The following is a 21,171-nucleotide window of genomic DNA, read 5'->3' as shown; positions in this document are numbered from 1 at the left end:
TATAAATTCATGGTCCATGCTTGACTTTTGTATTCTAGGCACCCACCGGTCAATTTGGTTCAAATTACTTTTTATATATAATTAATGATCGAAATAAAGATTAGATGGTCAGGAATTCCAATTACATTTACATATAAAATACATAATAATTGACGTGGAAGACTCGTTTTGGGGAAGACTCGTTTTGTTTGCAATTCCAATTACATTTGATGTTCAGATTTGTTCTCGCAAATGGATGGTATTTTTTTTCTTACATCACGAGGGGTGACCATACTATTTGAATGACAAAATATTCAGAAATGTCGACCACCCACAAATTGACGTGGAAGACTCGTTGACCCCATATTATTAATGACCAAACCTAAGACTATAAAATAATATGCATCAATCTCCAGCATTAATTAAGAAGAAAAATATCATGAAGAAACTCTTATTTCCCATGTTTTTTTCACTTTTCGCACTACTCAATTGTTCTATATTTGTAACATTTGCGAGAACAAATCTGAACTTGACTACTGATGAAGAATCGCTTCTCGCATTCAAATCAAGAATCACTCGAGACCCTTCTAATATATTGGCAAGAAATTGGTCGACCAGAAAAGGAGCTTCATTCTGCTTCTGGGTTGGTGTTTCATGTGGTCGACGTAACAAGAGGATCACAGCTCTGGACCTCCATGGTTGGAATCTTGAAGGCACCATCGCACCACATCTTGGAAATCTGACGTTTTTGAGATCTTTGGATCTCGGTTCTAATAGCTTCACTAGTCCAGTACCGGAAGAATTATCAGGTTTGCGTAGATTGAAAGTGTTAAACGTAGGAGCCAACAATTTGACAGGCACTGTTCCCATGTTTCTTGGTGCCTTAACAGAACTTGAGCAAATCTTGCTGAATAACAACAGTTTTACTGGTGTCATCCCTCGTCTGTCCAACCTTTCGAAATTGGAGATATTCGATATGACGGGAAATTATCTATATGGAACTCTTCCGCAAGAAATAGGTAATCTTTCTAGTCTACAAGTATTGAGAACGAGGTCCAACCAATTGACAGGATCAATACCATATCAGATATTCAACATTTCGTCCCTCCAAGTGATTGATCTCACGAATAATAGCTTTTCAGGCACAATCCCGATGAATATGTGTGACAATTTATCCAAACTAAACAAACTCGACTTATCTATGAACAGTCTGTCTGGGGTGATTCCTTCAAACATATACAAGTGTAAATCATTGGAGATATTGTCCTTGTCGTTTAATGAATTTAATGGAAGCATACCAAAAGAGATGGGGGAGTTGACAAAGCTCAAGAAATTATACATTGGCAGAAACAATCTTGAAGGTAAAACACTAAACTGAAGTAACAATTTTAAGTTTCTAAACATTTCGAACACTTAATTAAGTCCCTAAAATAAATACTTTAAGTCCCTAAACATTTCAAAGTAAAAATTTTGATCATTAAACTTCAAAAAATATGAAATATTTGATCACTAATGTTGTCTTAAACCATAAATTTATGGCAAATATATATGTAATTTTTATTTTGGGTATGATGATGATGATGATTTTACTTTTTATATAAAAAAAACAAAATAATGAGTTCTTATGGAGAAAGCTTTCGATTCTAACTCTGTCGACTAATGAATTCACAGGCGCTATTCCAAAGCAAGTTGTGAACTTGACTCGACTCAAGCACTTGGATATATCACAGAACAAGATGACGGGTTTTCTACTTGTTACGCTAATTTCTTCATATTATTACTAATTCCGTTGTTGGGATTTTTAGCCATTGCTACCTTTGTTTGCAGGAGAAATACCCTCGGAGCTAGGCAATCTTAAACTTGAGATTCTTAACATTTTGTCAAATGGCTTATCCGGGTCCATTCCTGTTTCCATTTTCAACATCACAACGCTAAGAAAACTGGAGCTTTCTTTCAACCACTTTGGAGGTCAACTTCCAAGAAATATGGGGATTTCGCTTCCAAATTTAGAATACCTCGGTCTAAGTAACAACAACCTCAATGGAGCTATCCCAAGTACTATAAACAATGCTTCTAAGCTTGCTATTATAAGCATCGGTAATAACTCATATACGGGTACGGTACCGAATTTCAGCAATTTAAGGCATCTTAAGACGCTATTTCTTGAAGAAAACAATCTGATTGGGGGAAATCCGAATCAAGAATTGAGATTTATCTCTTCAGTGGCCAATTTACATCATTTGGAGATGATGGATCTATCATCAAACCAATTCGACGGCATCCTTCCAACTTCACTTGGGAATTTATCAAAATCCCTCTGGTTTTTCCACGCATCTGACTGCTACATTAAGGGATCCATTCCTCCTACAATTGGAAACTTGACAGGCCTCAAACTTGTTGATTTAGAATTTAATGACTTAACTGGGTTGATCCCGAAAACGATAGGGGAACTAACCCAAATTGAATGGTTAGCTCTCAGACATAATAGACTTGAGGGGCACATACCCACAGAGCTTTGCCGACTGAACAGATTGAGTGAATTGCGCTTGAGTGGCAACATGCTCAACGGCTCAATACCAACATGCTTTGGGGATTTAAAATCCCTTAGGAGAGTGTACTTAGACTCCAACAGATTGACTTCTGTGGTACCAAACTTATGGAATATTGCAGGTCTTTTGGAACTAAACTTGTCCACTAACTTCTTAAGTGGAAACATATCATCAGAGATCTCAAATTCGAAGTCACTGTGGTATTTCGACTTCTCAAGGAATCAAATTTCAGGCGATATCCCAATCAATATCGGTTCCTTGCAGTCTTTGGAGATCTTATCCTTCGCACACAATAACCTTCAAGGAAGTATTCCTAAGTCTACCGGAGACTTGCGAGGCTTGGTGTATTTGGATCTTTCGCACAATAATATCTCTGGATATATTCCGAAGTCATTAGAGTCCCTTATGTTTCTAAGTTATATTGATTTATCATACAATAGACTAGAAGGAGAAATCCCAAACGGAGGATGTTTCTCGAACTTTACAGCTCAATCTTTTACGATGAACTATGCACTTTGCGGTGATGTTCGACTGCAAGTTCCACCATGTCACATTGAAGGTGTTGATAAGTCAAGCTCAAAACATGTTTCCTTCATCAAATACATCTTAGCTCCTATTGTAATAGCTATCTTGGCGGTGTCCTTGTCAATCTGGCTACTACGAAGACGGAAGGCCAACAAAAAACAAAATCGAGTTGAGACCTCGTCAATTATTTCTTGGAGACGGATTTCTTACCATGAACTCCGACAAGCCACGGAAAACTTTAGTGAAGCCAACATCATGGGAAGAGGGAGCTTTGGTTCAGTATACAGAGGAACACTCTCTGACGGGTTAATCATTGCGGTGAAGGTTTTCAACGTGCAACTAGAACGGGCCATCAAAAGCTTTGAAGTCGAGTGTGAAGTAATGAGCACCATTCGTCACAAGAATTTAGTTCGTGTCGTAAGTTGTTGCAGCAACATAGATTTCAAAGCATTGGTTTTGGAGTATATGCCTAATGGTAGCTTGGAGAAATGGCTATATTCCTCCTCTAATACTTCTTTGGATTTGCTACAGAGATTGAACATAGCAGTTGATGTTGCACTAGCTCTTGAATATCTTCATCATGGGATTCCGTCACCAATCATTCATTGCGATTTAAAGCCTAGTAATATCCTAATCGACGAAGATATGATAGCACATGTCGGCGATTTCGGAATCTCCAAACTCTTTGGAGAAGGGGAGGCTTTTCATCAAACAATCACATTGGCAACCATCGGCTATATGGCACCAGGTGATCATAACCTTTTTTATTTCTTTCAACACTATAATTTTCTCTTTAATCAGACAATTTAAACCGTGAACTAAAAAAAAAATTTCTTGACATCAGAGTATGGATCAGAAGGGAAGGTATCAACAAGCTGTGATATTTTCAGTTATGGCATCACATTGTTGGAGCTATTTACGAGTAAGAAGCCGACCAACGACATGTTTACGGAAGAAATGAGCTTAAAGGATTGGGTGAGTGAAGCATTACAAGAAAACATAGTGACTGAAATTGCTGCTGCTGGCTTGCTTGTCCAAGAAGACCGACATTTCTCGGCAAAGGAGCAGTGTGTGTCGTCGATTTTCGACTTGGCGATGAAATGTTTGGCCATTTCACCACAGGAGAGAATCAACATGATTGAGACAGTGGTGATACTCAAAAAGATCAAATCCTCATTTCTTGCAAGCACGAGGTTGAAACCGGCACAAATTCTTGCACATATATTTTCAAAGATGCTTATCTATTCTATTCAATACTATTCTATATTATTATATTATTAAGTGTGAGGGCATCACAATAACTACTTAGAGAGGACACCAACGCAAAATAACTAGTATATTATATTACACTGTGACAATGGCTTGATGGTTTCGAAATATATTTCATACCATTTTGAAATTTTTTCGTTCCTATACGCATATATGGGCTATGTTTAATATGTTACAATAATTTTGAAAATTTATACAATTTAAGAACATCTATTCAAAATATTTAAATCAAATTATATTTCATTTTTTACAATGAATATTTTTCTGAAAATACATTGTAAAATGTTCAATAAAAATATATTTATTTTCATAAATTTCATTAATATGTTAAGATTATTGGTATCCATCCTTTTTTTAGATGTTGTGATATGAATTGAAGTAAATCAATTCATTTTTAATTTAGTTAAAATAAATAAAAGTAAGATTATGTATGACATATAAATATGTTTTGAATAGCGCGCACATGCAATGTAAATGATTTATTCTTGCAGAAATAAATTTGTTTTCCATTTTATTCATACAATCCAACAACACAAATATTTTTTCTTTTACTTATTTTCATAAAATTTTAATATTTTAAAACATAATTAATATTTGTTATTTTTATATAATACGAATATTGTTATTTTATACAATGGTATAAATAAGATTTTTTTTTATTTTTACAAGTAATTAATTTTAAAATAATTGTGTATAATAAAAATATTAAACAATTTTAGGATTTATTAACTATCTAACTTCGTTTTGGAGATAAATTTAAAATGTAAAATTTCAGTCACATATTTTCTCTTCCCATTGTATGATATTGGGTTCCAAAACTACTTGTTTTAAGTTTTAATTTAGAAACAACTCATAACAATTGTTAGGATCAAGCGCTTATCACTAGACCAAAAAGTATAACTATTAGTCAATGCACAACTTTATTTTCTTATAATTGTAACAGCATTTAGCACGTACTAAGCGACAGGTGGTCATGAAATGCTACACCTACTTGGTTGTAGTTCCTATCATTAAAAGAAAAACGCCGATTAGAATCGAAAAACCGACCATTTTTTAATTCGGTCTCTAATTCCGTTACAAATCAGCGTTTTCTTGCAGTGCATTAATAAAAGAGGGGCTTTGGGATTTACCTGTTAAAATCTGGCTTCTCTTTTTTATGGCTGATCTAGTCAACCAGATTAAACCGAGCAACGTCAGTAGCTTAAACCACGAGAGCTTCCATAATGTCATTCACTTCAATACTTCTCTCACACGTTCGTGTTTAACCCAAAAATAATTAATTTTTATAATTAAAAAAATTTGATTTTTCACAAAACAATTTCCTTTTCTTACAATAAAAAAATGTGTACACACAATATATTTTGTTATGGCTTGCTACATTCTATAGATAAGTAAGAAGAACTAATTTTGTTATTAAATAATTTATTTGTTTTTTCCCTAAAATAATATGATATGGGTTTATTCATAGCATAAAAATTTATTGTGATAAAAAGATAAAAACATAATTCAAGTCAATAACTTTTCCAATAGGTATGTATTTTAGATTTAAAATTAAAAGTAAAATAACATATATACAATATAATCATACAAAAATATTTAGTTTTATTGAAATTATATGAAAATAAATTACAACAATAAATTATGGTGTAGGGTTATGTTGGGATATTTGATACCCTAAGTTTGTTGGGATATTTGATACCATAAGTTTTGTTAATGACAATACAAAATCGAGTTGTTTCATGTCCAGTTGTCATTCTATGTACTTTAGGTTTCTAGCCAAGTTAAACTGCTCAGCATAATATCAGAAGCTCAAGCTGCAGACTTCAGAAGATCATCTCGTATATTTGCTTCCAATCGGACCGTTGAAATTATTAGATTCTAACCGTTTAAACCTAACTTTATTGCAACCGATCAGACTTTAGCAAGATCAAGCCAGATACTTCAACTGTAGTTGATCATGTGTTCTCAGATAAAGTATAATTGCACATTTTCTACCAACTCTCGATTGACATTAATGTTTCATAATATGTAAAGAATAAATCAACTTTTCAGAAACTAAAAGAGTTAAGGCTGCAAAATCAGTTAAATAGGCATTTAATGCATTGTACGATGTATGAAAGCGACAATGTCGTTCTGTCGGGATTTAGTATAGATGATCGTTGAAAAGCTTTTTTCAACCATTGGAGCTTTTCAAGTATAAATATGCAGATTCAAAACTGGAGAATAAACGAGAGAACAATAACAAGAAGTCAAGAACAACACGTATTTTCCAATCTGCATTACAAGATTTCGAGCAATCTAATTGTTTATATATCAAGCTGCTCACATAGCATACGCTTATCAGTTCTTATTAGATCATTGAAGGATCAACTTGCATTTCCTTATCAACTTTAGCCGTCCAAAGTTAACCATTGGATATTGTTGTTTCTGGTGAACCTAGAGTTCTTAAAATAGCCAAAGTTTTTAAATGATCACTAAGAGTTTCAATATAGACCGTGATAAGTCATATCTAAAAATGATTTTGTACAAGAGTGCTAAATCAAAGTCTTTTAGTGAATTCCTTCCTAAGTGAAAGAATAGATGACGTAGAGTTGTTAATATTCGAACATCCATAAAATTATATCTTATTTACTTACGCACTTTCTCTTGTTTGTTTGCGTATTTATAATCATCTTGCTAATTGTTGTTTCATTGAATATATACAATATCAATAATCTAGCCGAATCATTTCCGCACTTATACTTTTTTAGTGATCCAGCTTAGTGTAGCCATTCAAGAAAGGGTTTTAACTATTAAAATTTTTTAAAGACGGATCAATTTTCACCAATATTTAAAAGAGTTTATTCATCCCCTCTAAACTATGTTTCGATCCCAACCATCGGTATCAAATAAGGTTTTTCTTGAACTCTAATATTCATATATTTATAATGACATCCTTTAATAATATCCATATATTTTCAACTAAAGAATATGAAGATTGAAAAATAAGTATGCAGGAACATTTGAATGCACAAGATAAAGATATGTTGTATGTCATTACTGCCAGTCCAATAAAGATACTAAAAGCCAACACAACAATAGCCATATCAGATGGTGCACCTCAAATGATTGAAAATCATCGATCAGAGTGAACCGCTGAAGACAAGAAGAAAGAAAACTTGGACAACATGGCCAATGACATTTTTACAAGACCCTCGACAAGAACATGTTCAACAAAACCAACACGTGTTCAACTACCAAAGAAATCTGGGAACAGCTGACCCAAATTTGCGAGGGAAATTAGCAAACGAAGGAAAATAAGTCGACTATGGCGATTCAGAAATTATCTATGCTTGTCACAACAATGCATAACACAGTAGAAAAGTATAAAAAACTTTTGCAATATTTTAGGAAGTCAAAGCAGAGAACAAAAACATAATAGATGGTACTTGATGGTATGATGGTAAAACTCAGTCAATTAGGGACAATGATGAATTGGGAAGAGTTTTCTAAGCAACAATCAATGAGAATAAATGGCTGGAGAGAATTTAAAAGCAAAAAATAAAATGTTGTTTCTCCCTTGTTGTATCCCCAACCAAACGTTGACTATTATATTGTTGCCACACATACAAATCCCAAAATATAATCCCTAATTTTCGATTCATCTTCCTGAATTTTACGTCTTCTAAGTCACAAATTTGCTTAATCTTCGTCTAGGCGCGGTTAATCCATTAACATCTGTATCAGCAACGTACAATTTAGTATTTTTTTTCTTTTTTATTGGGATGAGTTCTGAATTATAGCCCTCGTCATCCCGAGTATTTCTTGCAATAATCTTGGCTTTGAATGGCGGCGCAGAGGGGCCTGGTGGTGGACACCGGGGTACGGATATTGGACGTGGATGAGGGGAAGAATCCGGAGTCTCCGACGGGGAAGAATTTCAAGGCAGACAAATTTCAGCTTTCGCGATGGGAATCTGCAATGGCTTTGGGGGTGTTTTTGCTGTTTTCAATCGGGTTGATGTGCATATATCTTACCATGCCTGCGGCGTGTTAAGAATGAAACTTAGACCTAACTCAACCCCAAAAGCTAGCTCAAGGAGGGGATTGTCCAAGCCCATATATACAACTCCAAGGTTATTTATCCAACCGATGTGGGACAATTAACACACCTCTCTCACGCTCAGGAATGAACATTTGGAGCGTGGAGTTTACAAATGACCCAATTATAGGCAGAACGGGTAGAGTCCAACACATAACGATGGAACTTGGCTGTGATACCATGTTAAGATTGGAACTTGGACCTAACTCAACCCCAAAGGCTAGCTCAAGGGGAGGATTGTCCAATCCCATATATACACTCATCGGTTATTTATCCAACCGATGTGGGACAATTAACATGGCGGAGAACGAGATGCTCAAGCTGCCTCGCACCATTGCTGATCTTCGCTTGCTCAGGTTCGTTCTTTTTTTCCTAATTAAATTTCCATCATCTTCATCTGATTTTTCTTCGTTATTTTTTAACTCAATGGTATGTATGCTATTCCAAAACGAAATTAATGGTTGAAAGTTTCGTTTCCACAGTATAAATATGACGAGGGTGAGCATCGTGTGTATTAGAATGTAGGTGTTGAGCGTAGGTGTTGTAACACCCACGACACCATGCAGCGGAAATTATGGTTTAACACATTAACACGCAACTGGGATAATAACAATACGAGAGACGAGATATAAATTATGCACAAGTATAAAATACTTGTGCGGTACCTCAGGGCAAAATTATTCACTAGAAAAACTTGTCAGTTTACAAAACCAATACTAGTGAAATAATAAAACAACTCCCTTTATTAAGGTGAGTAACAAATTGCATCCTAACCCTCTAACAAACCGTATAACCAAAATACATAGGATGCATCAACTGAGAAGTGAAAAGTCTTCAAAATTCAACACACTAATCAGAACAGTGATTAGGTGTTGCCTTCGGATGTAGTCGGCACTTCACAGCAACACTCTAACAGAGACTAGAGATTGCTTCGATCTGAGCGACTCTGTTCGTATGAATTCGTCTCTCCGAAAGTCCTTTTTCACTGCGTCTTCTTCTCCCCCTCTAACTCCTTTTTCTCTAGTCCTGTTAAACATGGAAAAAACCACTTCATTAGGAAACAGACTCCTTTTTTAAAACAAGGATATCATATCTATAAGATATTATGATATCATATCTTAAGGATATTATAAGTCATATCATAGTCCCATATCAGAAGTTAAATCTTTACTAGATCTTATCATAAATTCGAGATTATTCTCATATATAGAAAGGCAAAAAATTAAGGAAAGTATATCATGGAATAAAATTCCTTTCAATCTCCCCCTTTTTGCCTTTCTGGACAAAACAACCCAAAAATGGTTATATGGCTTAAATCCTCCTGTGTTAGCTGATTTAGTTGACTCCCCCTGAATTAGCAAGTCAGTGACTCAGTCAACTTTAGTTGACTCCCCCTGAATTAGCAAATCAGTGACTCAGCCAACTTTAGTTGACTCCCCCTGAATTAGCAAATCACAGTTGAATGTTGTATGTTAGATGTGGCAACATTCAGATCACAACATTGAAGCAGTTCATTACTCAGGAAACATTAGACAAACTAAGATCAGATGAACACATTAGACAAACTAAGATCAGATGAACAGCTAAAGTACTACAAACAATAATAATAATAAAAACAACTAAAGCATACTCAACTAAAATCTCAGTCAATTTCATTCTCCTTCATTACTGTCAGCGTCATCATCATCAGTCATTTTTGTTCCACTGGTTCCAGCTGCATCTACTCCCCCTTTTTGTCCAGAATGGACACTAACATCAAGCAGAAGCTCATAATCTGCCACTTGATTTTCATAATGTTCAATGGTCTTCTTGGCATTTGCAATCTGTTGTCGACCATAGACAATCTGAGCTTGAATGTAGGAGATAGATAGTGTGACATAACCAGTAGGAGGAACATCTGTAGGAGGCGGACTAGCAGGTTCAGGCACAGGCTCAGATGTTGTATCAGCAGTGTGGCCAACATCCGAAGCAACACTAGAACTCAGCCAAGGCAGATTGATCTTTCTGTTGCCTTTGAAATAAACAGGAGAAATCTTCAGAGCACCTCCGACAGGACAGAGCTCTTCATCAATATCCCTGATGAAACCTTGAGATTCCAAGATTCCATAAATGAGGGAAGGGTAAGGTAGCTTGGTTTGCTTGAAGTCTCCTTCAGCATATTGCAATGCTGTCTTGAACACCAGCTTCCCAAAGTTAAAGGCACGTCCAGTACCAATAGAAAATAGTACCAGGGCCTGAGATCGAGTCACCGTAGTAGAGTTGGTTGACAGTGTCCAGTTCCAAATGGAGGTTTGTGTAGCACAGAGAAAAAGGAAGTGAGGTTGGCGGCACTCAACTTCTTGGGATGATCAGGGAATACTTTGATCAGACCGCCAGTGAGGACAGAAGTCACAACATGTATGTCCAGGGCTTCTTCATCGTCCTCAAGATCCGGGGTGTTGTAGAATGCATTGATCACAGAAGGTGAGAATTTGTAGATACGATCAAGAACAAACACTCTCCCATACTTCACTGAGGCCTCGTCTCCACACTGACCAGGAGATTGCAGTAAAATTCCAACACAGCATGGCGGCAGTAGGGCAAAGCAGTAGTGACAGTGGAGAGTAACCTTCGGTTCTTTAGGAACTCAATCAAATTGTATTTCCCATATGCATTAACATCAATATTTTTCTCCTCAATCAGTTCTCTTTCAATGAACATGGGCCACAATGCCAAGGCCTCTTCAGAATAAAATTTCGGGGAGAAGGACTCACTTAAATCATAGTCAGCAGAGTCAGTGTTGTATTCGGTGTTGTCAACATCCACCTCAACATCGGTAGCAGTAGCAGCAACATTATCAGAAGACTCACTAGCTTCAGAGCCAATATCTTCATATTCAGCATCACCTTGTTCCTCAGATTCAAAGTCAGATACAGACGATGAGGAGGAATCATCAGAAGCGCCAGGCCGGTTTTGCTCGAATTCCTTCATCATTTCTGAATCAGGTTCATCATCCTTAGAACTGTGTTTCTTGGCGGAATTTTCTTCTTTAAGTTGAGCAAGAAACTCGGCCAGAGATTGTTCATCCTCTTCAGGCTCATCAGGAAATCTTTCTTTGGCAACTTTATGTGAATCGGTGACGGGGTTTTGCTTTTGAACACCAGAAGTAGAACCAGGTTCCTTAGCAGCAACAGTTGGTTTGGGGCGAGCCACCAACTCAAAATCATCATCATCGGTGTCGTCTCCAGATGAGAAATCAGGGTCCAGAAGATTTGAGGAGGTAGATGCCCGTGGCTTCTTGGTTGGAACAAAGTCAGGATCGAACCCTGCTTGCCTCTTTGACCGTCGGCACATAGGAGCAGTGGGAAAAGCTTTATTCAAGACTTCAAAGTCCGGTGGATTCTCGACATTGATCTCGTTCCTAGGTTCACCAGGAGCGATCATTTCCAGCGGAGTTGGTTTTTTTGGCACATCCACAATTTCCAGGCCCGCAACATCGGTTTCGCCGATGGGTGTTGTGTCAGGTGATTTTTCACTCATGCTCGCAGCCATTTCACTCCTAATGTCTTGAGGATCAAAGCCAGCCATCTGCAAACTCAAGAACAAAGAAGTAGAGTGGTTCGAAAAACACAGAAAATCGTGAGGAACAGAGACAATTTTAACAAAAATTGGATAGTGAGGGCAGGAGAAATTTTAGAATGTGGGGGAGAATAATAAACAGTAAAGTTATTCATCATCCATTTCTGAGCATTTAATCCCAACCCTCCAACGGTAACATTTTGTTGAGCCGCAACTCCAGCACATTTCCAAACCAAGTTTTGCTCTTATCTAATGGTAACTTTCTGAAACAGTGCAATCATTATTTCAAGAAATCAGGCAGGATAAAACACCACGTCGAATTAACACCGCAAACAGTTAGAAATCAATGTATTTCAAAAATTAAGTGGGTTAGAGTTTTCTTCGAATTCTAGAGTTAAAACTGATAGCCCACTAGACTTGATAAATGCTCATGATCATCAGAACAAATGACTTAAATTTATGCCTAAAATATGATCAAAACTGTAATACACAAGCATGTGATCAAACTGTGATCTGTCTGTACTCGGGTGTTGGTAACACCTCCTGGCAACACTCACAAATTGGACTCAAACTTTCCTGAACATCTTTAATTCAGACATGGTAGCTCCCACTCTAGAAGAACGGTCTTCAATGGACTCCTCTAGGTAGCTTTTTCCGTCTGTATTTTGACTTAGAAGTGGTAGCTCCCACTCTAAAAGAACGGTCTTCGTTGGACTCTTCTAGATAGCTTTTTCCATTTTATTCTAAACATTTCTGTTATATTTTTCTCCTCTTTTCTGTTTTTCACCTTATTGATCAAGGTTTTTGCAAGCCATTTTCCACATTGGACAAGATCGTGTGATACACGAACATTCCCAACTACAAAATGACTTAGACTGAGCATAATCCACTCTTCAGAAAATTTTGAGCGAAAGTTTGATTCACAACAGAGAGCCCACCATTCAGTATCCTTCAGTTGTACATACTTCACACAACACAGGATGAATGCAATATGTCTAGAATCCTAAAAATAAAATTCACATCCATGCTGCGTGTTGTCCACAGGTGTTGTAACACCCAGGACAACATCCGTGAGTGATCATAATGCACACAAGCTGAGAGACTTCCTAAGATTGGTAAATCTCTCAAAATCCAATGGTTTTGTAAAAAAATCAGCCAGCTGGTTCTCAGTTCCAACAAAATCTATTCGAATTATACCTTTCTCAACCAAATCTCGAATAAAATGATGTCTAATGTCTATGTGTTTTGTTCGAGAGTTTTGTACTGGATTTTTTGAAATATCAATTGCACTTGAATTGTCACAGTATACAATTAAGGTGTCACTATTGAATCCATAGTCTTTAATCATTTGATTCATCCACACAAGTTGAGAACAACAGCTAGCAGCTGCAACATATTCAGATTCGGCAGTGGATAGAGATACAAAATTTTGATTTCTACTATACCATGACACCAAATTGTTACCAAGGTAAAAACATCCACCAGTGGTACTCTTCCTATCATCTAGGTTTCCAGCCCAGTCAGCATCACTAAAACCCACTAGATTGGTGTTTGTTTCTTTGGTGTACCACAAACCTAAGTCAACTGTCCCAGCTACATATCTCAAAATTCTTTTGACAGCTTTTAAATGAGTGACTTTAGGGTCAGCCTGGTACCTGGCACACAAACATACACTAAACATGATGTCGGGACGACTTGCACTTAAGTAAAGAAGAATGCCTATGATGTTGCGATACTGGGTGTTGTCAACACCCGTGGCAACATCGTCCTTGGACAATTTTTCAGTCGACCCCATTGGAGTTTTCATGTGTTTAGTGTTCTCGGCAGAAAATTTCTTCACCAAATTTTTAGCATACTTGGATTGACACAGAAAAATACCATCATGCATTTGTTTAATTTGCAATCCAAGAAAGAAACTTAATTCTCCTACCATGCTCATTTCAAATGTGGTAGACATGCATTTAACAAATTCATCAACATGCTTTTGAGAAGAAGCGCAAAAAATGATGTCATCCACATAAATTTGACACACAAGAATATCATGCTTCGACTTTTGAATAAAAAGGGTTTTTATCAACCTCACCTCGTTTGAAGCTTAAGTCAAGCAGATATTCAGTAAGCCTAGCGTACCATGCTCGTGGAGCTTGTTTCAGTCCATAAAGTGCCTTCTTCAACTTGTAGACATGGTCCGGGTGATTTGGATCTTCGAACCCTTTAGGTTGGCTTACATAGGCTTCCTCATTCAAAATGCTGTTCAAAAAGGCACTTTTCACATCCATTTGATACAGTTTTATGTCCATGTGACAAGCAATGGCAAGTAAAAGTCGAACTGATTCAATCCGGGCAACAGGGGCAAATGTCTCATCAAAATCAATTCGTTCAATTTGTGTATACCCTTGAGCAACAAGCCTTGCTTTATTTCTCACAACAATTCCAGATTCATCAGTTTTGTTCTTAAAAATCCATTTGGTTCCAATGATATTCACATTTCTAGAAACCAAATCCCACACATCATTCCTAAAAAATTGTTCAAGTTCCTCATGCATCGCATTGACCAAAAATTCATCTTTTAAGGCTTCATTTATGTATTTAGGTTCAATGAGTGACACAAAGCAAGAATAACTTACTTGAAAGTACACGGAAGTCATGCATACAAGACCAATCATTTTTCGATAATCCACTTTCTCCTTTCGTGTAGTTTGCATCCCGTCAAATGCTCTTCCAATGATCTGAGATGATGGATGATTCTTCTGAATCTTACTAGGAATATCAATCCCTTCACTAGTTACATCATCATCAATATCAGCATTCTCTCCTGGTTCATCAATTGATTCTGCCAGTGCAGGTGTTGTCTCGGGTGTTACAACACCTGGTACAACATCTGTGTTAGGTAGTGTCTCACTTATGTTCAGCAGCCCATCAACATCGTCCTCGATTGTTTTTCCTGTTAGATCTGCAAGATCATCAAAAACAACGTTAATAGATTCCATAGTCGTTCTCGTTCTAAGATTATACATGTGATATGCACGACTATTGGATGAATACCCAAGGAATAGACACTTATCACTTTTTGAATCAAACTTTGCAAGATGGTCGCGGTCATTTAAGACATAACATACACACCCCAAAACATGAAAGTACTTTAGGTTTGGCCTCTTTCCCATGATAATTTCATAGGATGTCTGATAGGATCGGTTATTGACTAAGGAGTGTTTAGAAGGGGGGGTTGAATAAACACTTCTTCGAATTTAAATGTTCTTCGAAAAAGGTAGTTCAGTTTTATTACAAACTGAACTAAGTATCCCGTCGGTCAATAACAATCAGTTAAACTGAATAAGCAGTTGCGGAAAGTAAACTGATTGAAAGATAGAGTATCTAACTGAAAATGAAAAGCTGAAGTAAAGACAACACAATATGTTTCTGGATGTTCGGAGATTTGAATAACTCCTACGTCACCCCTTCTATCTCAAGGATAGGATATTCACTAAAAGACTTTGATCGAGTACAACACTTGTACAGACCCACTTCAGTTAGGACTTATCTACTGCCTGAACTGAAACTCTTAGTATAATACAATGATCTCTGTGAGTAACTGAACTTAGCACTTATTGAATTATCAATATTACAGAGTGCTAGTTTTCTCAACTTGTAGCCTTGATTGCTACGAATAGATCTAATAAGAGCGAGCTGAGATTTTGACAGAGTAATAGCAAGTTTGAGATTAATCGATCGTCGTCACTCTTCAACTGCTCTTTAGTCATATTTATAGACTTATCTTTCACGGTAACTTTGAATTTATGTATCCGTTGATTGCCACTTCATCATTTCTTGGACAGTGTTCTTGATTGCAACTTCATTATTGATTGTAAAACAGCGTTTTAATTTCAATAGCCGAAATACGTTGTTCTATGCGGTGCGGCTTTCCATATTCAGTTGCTGTCTGATATGTCTTTCTGTCTGTTGAATGATCTTTCCCGAGGTATCTTCAGTTGAGAGACTTTAATATTTTCGGCTGAATATTTTAACTGATCAGTTCTCAACTGATCAGTTTGTGTCAGCTGATTTCAGTTGATAAGTCCAGCTGCCGAATTTGCTTTCGCGTAATAGTTGATTTAATCAATTGATTTATGTTTTGTCAAACTCCAGAATTTAGTTTCCATTAATTTCCCCCTTTATGGTGTTTGACAAAACCAAGAGATTTAATTCAGCTCTTTGTTGATAATAGATTACGCAACTGAATCATAGAATAGCTGGGTTCCTTGTAGATAATATAAAGTCTGAGAAAATGATATCAGTTGATAATAATAGTCTGATTAATTCTTCAACTAATTCTTCAGCATAACTGAATCACAAAATAACTGGACAAATGATATCAGTTGCTTCAGCTGCTTTCCCCCTTTTTGTCAAATACCTCCATTTTGTCTGAGAGCTTTCTAACATCGATGGATAGAAGTTTTACATCTGATGAGATACTTGTGGCCATAGTAGTGAAGGAAGTCTGCAGTAATTCTATCTTCTTTGAAACGGAGGTTTCCAGTCGCCCAATTCTTTGACTGTTTACATCCTGATTTGTAAAGAAAGAGTTGACTAGTCCCTGCTTCAGATCCTTCACAATTTGGTCAAGAGAGTCCATATTGTTTTGAAGTTTATTCAGTTTCTCTAAGGTGGATGCATGTGAATGGTCCAGCTTTAGAGTGTGAGATAGTTGTGTGTTCTGAATTTTGGAGATGGTAGAGATCATTTGCTCCATATTATTCTGTAAGTGTTGAACTTCTTCCAAGATAAGTTCAACATCTGAAGAAGATGAAGGAGGAGACTGATAAGATGTTCCTGGTTCTTTAGAGATGTGCTTAGAGATGACCAAAGTTTGATCAGTTGAGACTGATTCAATAACATTTTGAACTGAAAGATCAGTTTCATTTATTTCTCCTTGAACTGGAATATCATCAGCAGTGATTTCATCTAGATCCTGAGGTGGTGAAGGAGGGTTCAGTTCAGCAGATGATAAAAGAACTGAAGTTGGTGCCTCTAAAGGATGATTGATTAAAGTGTCTGGATCATTAGTGGGGTGAACCGGATCAGTAGATAGATCAGGTTGTACAGATTCTTTCAAAGCAATAGTGACCTCCGGATTGATTTGATCAGCAGAGTGATCAACTGTAGATATGTCCTGAACGACTGACTGAAGGACTTCATCAATGTTTCCCAATTTCAGCTCAGCCTCAGAATACATCTTAGGAATATTAGTTGTAGGTGTTGTCTCGAATGAAGATAGAGCAATTGATGAAATACATTCTGGTTGAGATGAAGAACCAGCAAGATCCGTGACTCGGTTTCCAATTGAAGGGTCAGCTGGAGCTTCTTCAGCAATTTTTGGAGACATCTCTGGGATGATCAGCTCTTGACCCATTTCCCAATCTTTAATTTCTGCTTGCAGTGTTATCAGATCTGTTTCCAATTGAGCATAGACTGCTTTGTCGTTGAATGCAGTTGGACTAAGGGGATTAAAGTTTTGCCTGAGTTCAGCAACTATTTGCTGCAACTTTTGTTCCCAAGATAAGTTAAAGAAATATTTCTTCCTTTGCAAAGCTTGCTGAATAGAGGAAGCCTTAACTGTTTTTAACACTAGTCGTTCTAGATCAATAAATCTTTTCAACTTGGATTTATTGCGCAGTTCCTTAGCAAAAACATTAACTCTGAAATTGACCCATTTCTCAAAAGCTTGGTGCTTTTCTGCTGCAAATGTATTGACTTCTTGCTAGATGAGGTCAATGTGAGTCTGAATTGCATTTGAGGGTCTGGGTTCTTCTTGAAGTTTACCCTTGCCCTTAGAGTCACTCAAAATGTGTGGGATAGTTAATCCTGATGTAGTTGCGTCAATATTTTCTCTGAGTATTATTCCGGTGGGTCTGGCAAAAGGCAAAGAAGAGTAAGGTGAGATACTAATCAGTGGAGCTTTGACCCCTGGAAGTTTTGATGATTTGCTGGATGCAGTGATGTTTGGCAGAAATGAGGATAGTGGTAACTGATCCTCAGTTAAGGATGCAACTGAAACTTCCTTTGAGAAAACATCCTGGATTGGCTGTTGAGCTCCTGTATCCATCACCTGATTAGTGGATGTGGGTTTATCATGATCAACTGATTTGGTCTTCAGTGTCCTTGGTTTCTTGACAATTTGAAGAGGTAGAATCTTCTGACGAGAATCAGTTTGCGTTTTGACTCTTTCTTCTTTGTTAAGTTCTTGGCAATTTTGACTGATTTGGGAGCAGTCTGCTCCATCCCAATTTCCTTCTTGATCTTGATGAATTTCTCAGGAGAAAGATCTAATTTGGTTTTTGATGGTAGAATGTTTTTAGCATTGAACACCTTGAATCTTGATAATCTGTCAGAATCATCAGCAATTAACCCTTGGTTTTCAGCAGATAACTGAGCTGGACAGCAAAACCTTTGGATTGCTTAGCAGAAGAGAACATGTTCTTCAAAATAGTGAATAGAAGATGCTTCCAGTTGATTCGTCGTCCAGTCATGATTACTGTGATGAGTTGAAACTTTTCCAGAGTCAGAGCAGCAAAGGACCCAGCCTTCGCCAAAAGCCCTTTGGCTACAATGTCTGCCAGCAGTTGCACCTCGTGCTTTAACTCCTTCTTGGGATCGGAAACTTTGATTTTCCGTCCATCTGCAGAGAGTAAAGTTTGCATCTCTTCGATTTCCGATTCTTTGATCTCAGAAATTTGTGTTAGCCCATCAGAAGGCAGTAAAAACAAATCTCCAAAATAATCTTCAGATATGATCATTAGTTTGTTATTGATGGTAGCAGCAATGTTTTCATCAGAATTGATGAATCCTGTTGAATAGAAGTCTTGAAGCTCTTTGGGATAAATTTCCTGAGCGTAGAGACCCAAAAAGGGTTTTAAGCCTGCTGATTCCAGTTGCTGAAATACTTTCTTTACATCAGCGTCTGTAATGGACATAATTGAGTTGAAGTTGATAGCCATGGCGTTCAAAAGATGTGCTGGAATCTGGTTTGCCATTTGAAAGTGTTGATATCTCTCAAGATAAAAATTAAGAGAAATGAGAGTTCTTTAGAAAGATAAAATGCTCGTAAAGGAAAACTGAAATGAAGCGGGGAATAGTACTAATGTTTATGACTGTTTGAATTTTCGGACACGTGTCAGTCCAGTAAAATTTTTGAGTAAAAATATGTGTACGTGTACTGTAATCGTGTGTGTAAAATAATGAGCGGTTAAAAATGTATACACGTTATAAACTGAAATTAATCATGAATTAGCAGACAGTCATGTCATTTGATGTGGAATATGATAGGTTTAATTATTTAACTTTCATGAGAATATTAGTTGAATAATCAACTGAATGATCAGTTAGGAAAAACTGATTCCTTTCCGTTGAGAATTCACTAACAACTGTCTTCTCAGTTAACTTCTTAAACCTTCATTCCCCCTAAATAGATGCATTAAATAAAATAATCCTGATTAAGAAAATCCCAATGCTTGGTAGTGTAATCGTCTTTTAAAGGAGTGTTCTTTCATCTTCTTTGACTTGGCCTATAAATAAGAATAGAGAAGTTAGTCACAAGCATCAGCAAAAAATACTCAAAGATAAATGGCAGGAGCAAGTAGTTCAAACGTTGATCCTTTTTCGCTGGAAGCACAGAAAGCTGCTATAGAAGACAAAGTTTTCTATGCTAGTCTTCCCTACTGGGAAGAATTACAGGAGCTCGAGTGTAGCGCCCTTACCCGAGCCACTACTAAACAGACTAATAAACATACAACATTAAACTTAATAACCATAATTAAACAGAGGAAACCAAATACTTAACCATCTTACAACCCAAACGAAAACAAAACAATAACATCAGTCTTAAACATTATTACAACCATAACAAAACATAACCCTGAGCGAGAAAATGATAAACCACAGAAAACCTCCGCTGGATCACCACCGAAAACCCAACTGCTCTTGCCACTGCCCTGGTCGCCCGAACCGTCCAACCTAAGACCTGCCCCGTGGAATGGGGTGCCCAAGATGAAAACAAGGACGTGAGCGACATCGCCCAATACGATAATGTACGAGTATACAAACTGATATGATGCATGCAAAATGCAATATGCTCGGATATCAAGGATCAAGTCAAGAATCTCATGCTCAGTCTAGAGGCGCCTGAGTGTGTAGTCTCTGATCTGCCCTAGGCATGTTTTGGCTCCCACACTCATCATCAAGATGTGGACCTGCAATGTCCAGGTCATCAGAGCCCGCTGGTCCTGTCGGACACTGTAGCTCTCGATGGCCCATCGTCCACAATACATAATAGGGCTGAGCGGCCCCAAAAAACGAGGTATATCTCAAAAGATATCAGGCTCAACATGATGTGTCATGCATAATATGTCAAAGCAGTAAAACATGTATCATGCAACAGATAAATATGCAGCATATAAGTGTGTATACTACGCTTGGATATCTCAGTCAGTACATCACTGTACCTCACTAAAACAATCTGACAGAAAGCTCTGAACCTAGACAATACCAACATAAAGAAATCACTAACAAACCAGATCAAACATGCTACAAGTTCTCTCTAATGATCCTTAAATCACTGTCTAAGGATTTAAGATTATACCTGCGTCCGTCGTCATCCCACTGATGATGTCTCGATCTCAGATCACCGACCCCTCCTCGAGTCGACACTAGCTCCGAAACTTCCCGACACCAAAATGCCCTCGAAACTGACTAGAAACTATGGTATAACTAGAACCCTCTCTGAAGAATGCGGTGAAGGAAACAAAAGAATCGGCTTCCATTTATAGGCTGAATCTGGACTAGTTCACAAAATCCGAAACAATCTTATCTGCCACGTGTCAGAATCTCATTGGTCTAGTTGGATTTCTCGACATAATGTAATCCGAAGTAGGTCGGGTTATCCATTTAAAATTCGGTGGATGCCAACAACTTGATCCCGAATTATTAATCCTTAATAATACTTAATTAACAACTCATTAATTATGTCTTAATTAATACTTCATTCAAAATAAGAATTCGGGTCATTACATCGAGCTCCTGTACAACTCAGGAAAGGTTACTTCGTTCAGGCGGATGGCTCAACTGAGAGAGTTGCGAGAGCACTTAAAGATTTCTGCAGAGGTGGATGCCTTCAAGGAAGGCCATCTCTATGAGCTGATGTTGCGCAAAGAGTTGG

General features: G+C 37.2%; 2 protein-coding genes across 2 annotated transcripts in view; both read left to right on the top strand.

Annotated features, from left to right (window-relative positions):
- The first annotated feature begins 380 nt into the window (after nucleotides 1-380).
- On the top strand, nucleotides 381-4,334 carry LOC140820154 (uncharacterized). Its single transcript, XM_073180475.1, has 4 exons — nucleotides 381-1,340; nucleotides 1,651-1,722; nucleotides 1,807-3,801; nucleotides 3,898-4,334. The coding sequence occupies exons 1-4, from the start codon at nucleotides 419-421 to the stop codon at nucleotides 4,332-4,334; spliced, it is 3,426 nt and encodes a 1,141-aa protein (XP_073036576.1). The 5' UTR covers nucleotides 381-418.
- Nucleotides 4,335-7,764: 3,430 nt separating this feature from the next.
- The window catches only part of LOC140819006 (uncharacterized membrane protein At4g09580-like), a 27,122-nt gene continuing 13,715 nt past the window's right edge, over nucleotides 7,765-21,171 (top strand). The window contains 2 exon segments of the mRNA XM_073178990.1: nucleotides 7,765-8,347; nucleotides 8,702-8,758. Coding sequence (XP_073035091.1) covers nucleotides 8,148-8,347; nucleotides 8,702-8,758 — 257 coding nt within the window. The 5' untranslated portion in view covers nucleotides 7,765-8,147.

This window comes from Primulina eburnea, chromosome 18, assembly GCF_022965805.1.
Source record: "Primulina eburnea isolate SZY01 chromosome 18, ASM2296580v1, whole genome shotgun sequence".
NCBI lineage: Eukaryota > Viridiplantae > Streptophyta > Magnoliopsida > Lamiales > Gesneriaceae > Primulina > Primulina eburnea.
Note: the sequence above shows the minus strand (reverse complement) of the source record. Positions and strands in the feature narration are given on the sequence as shown.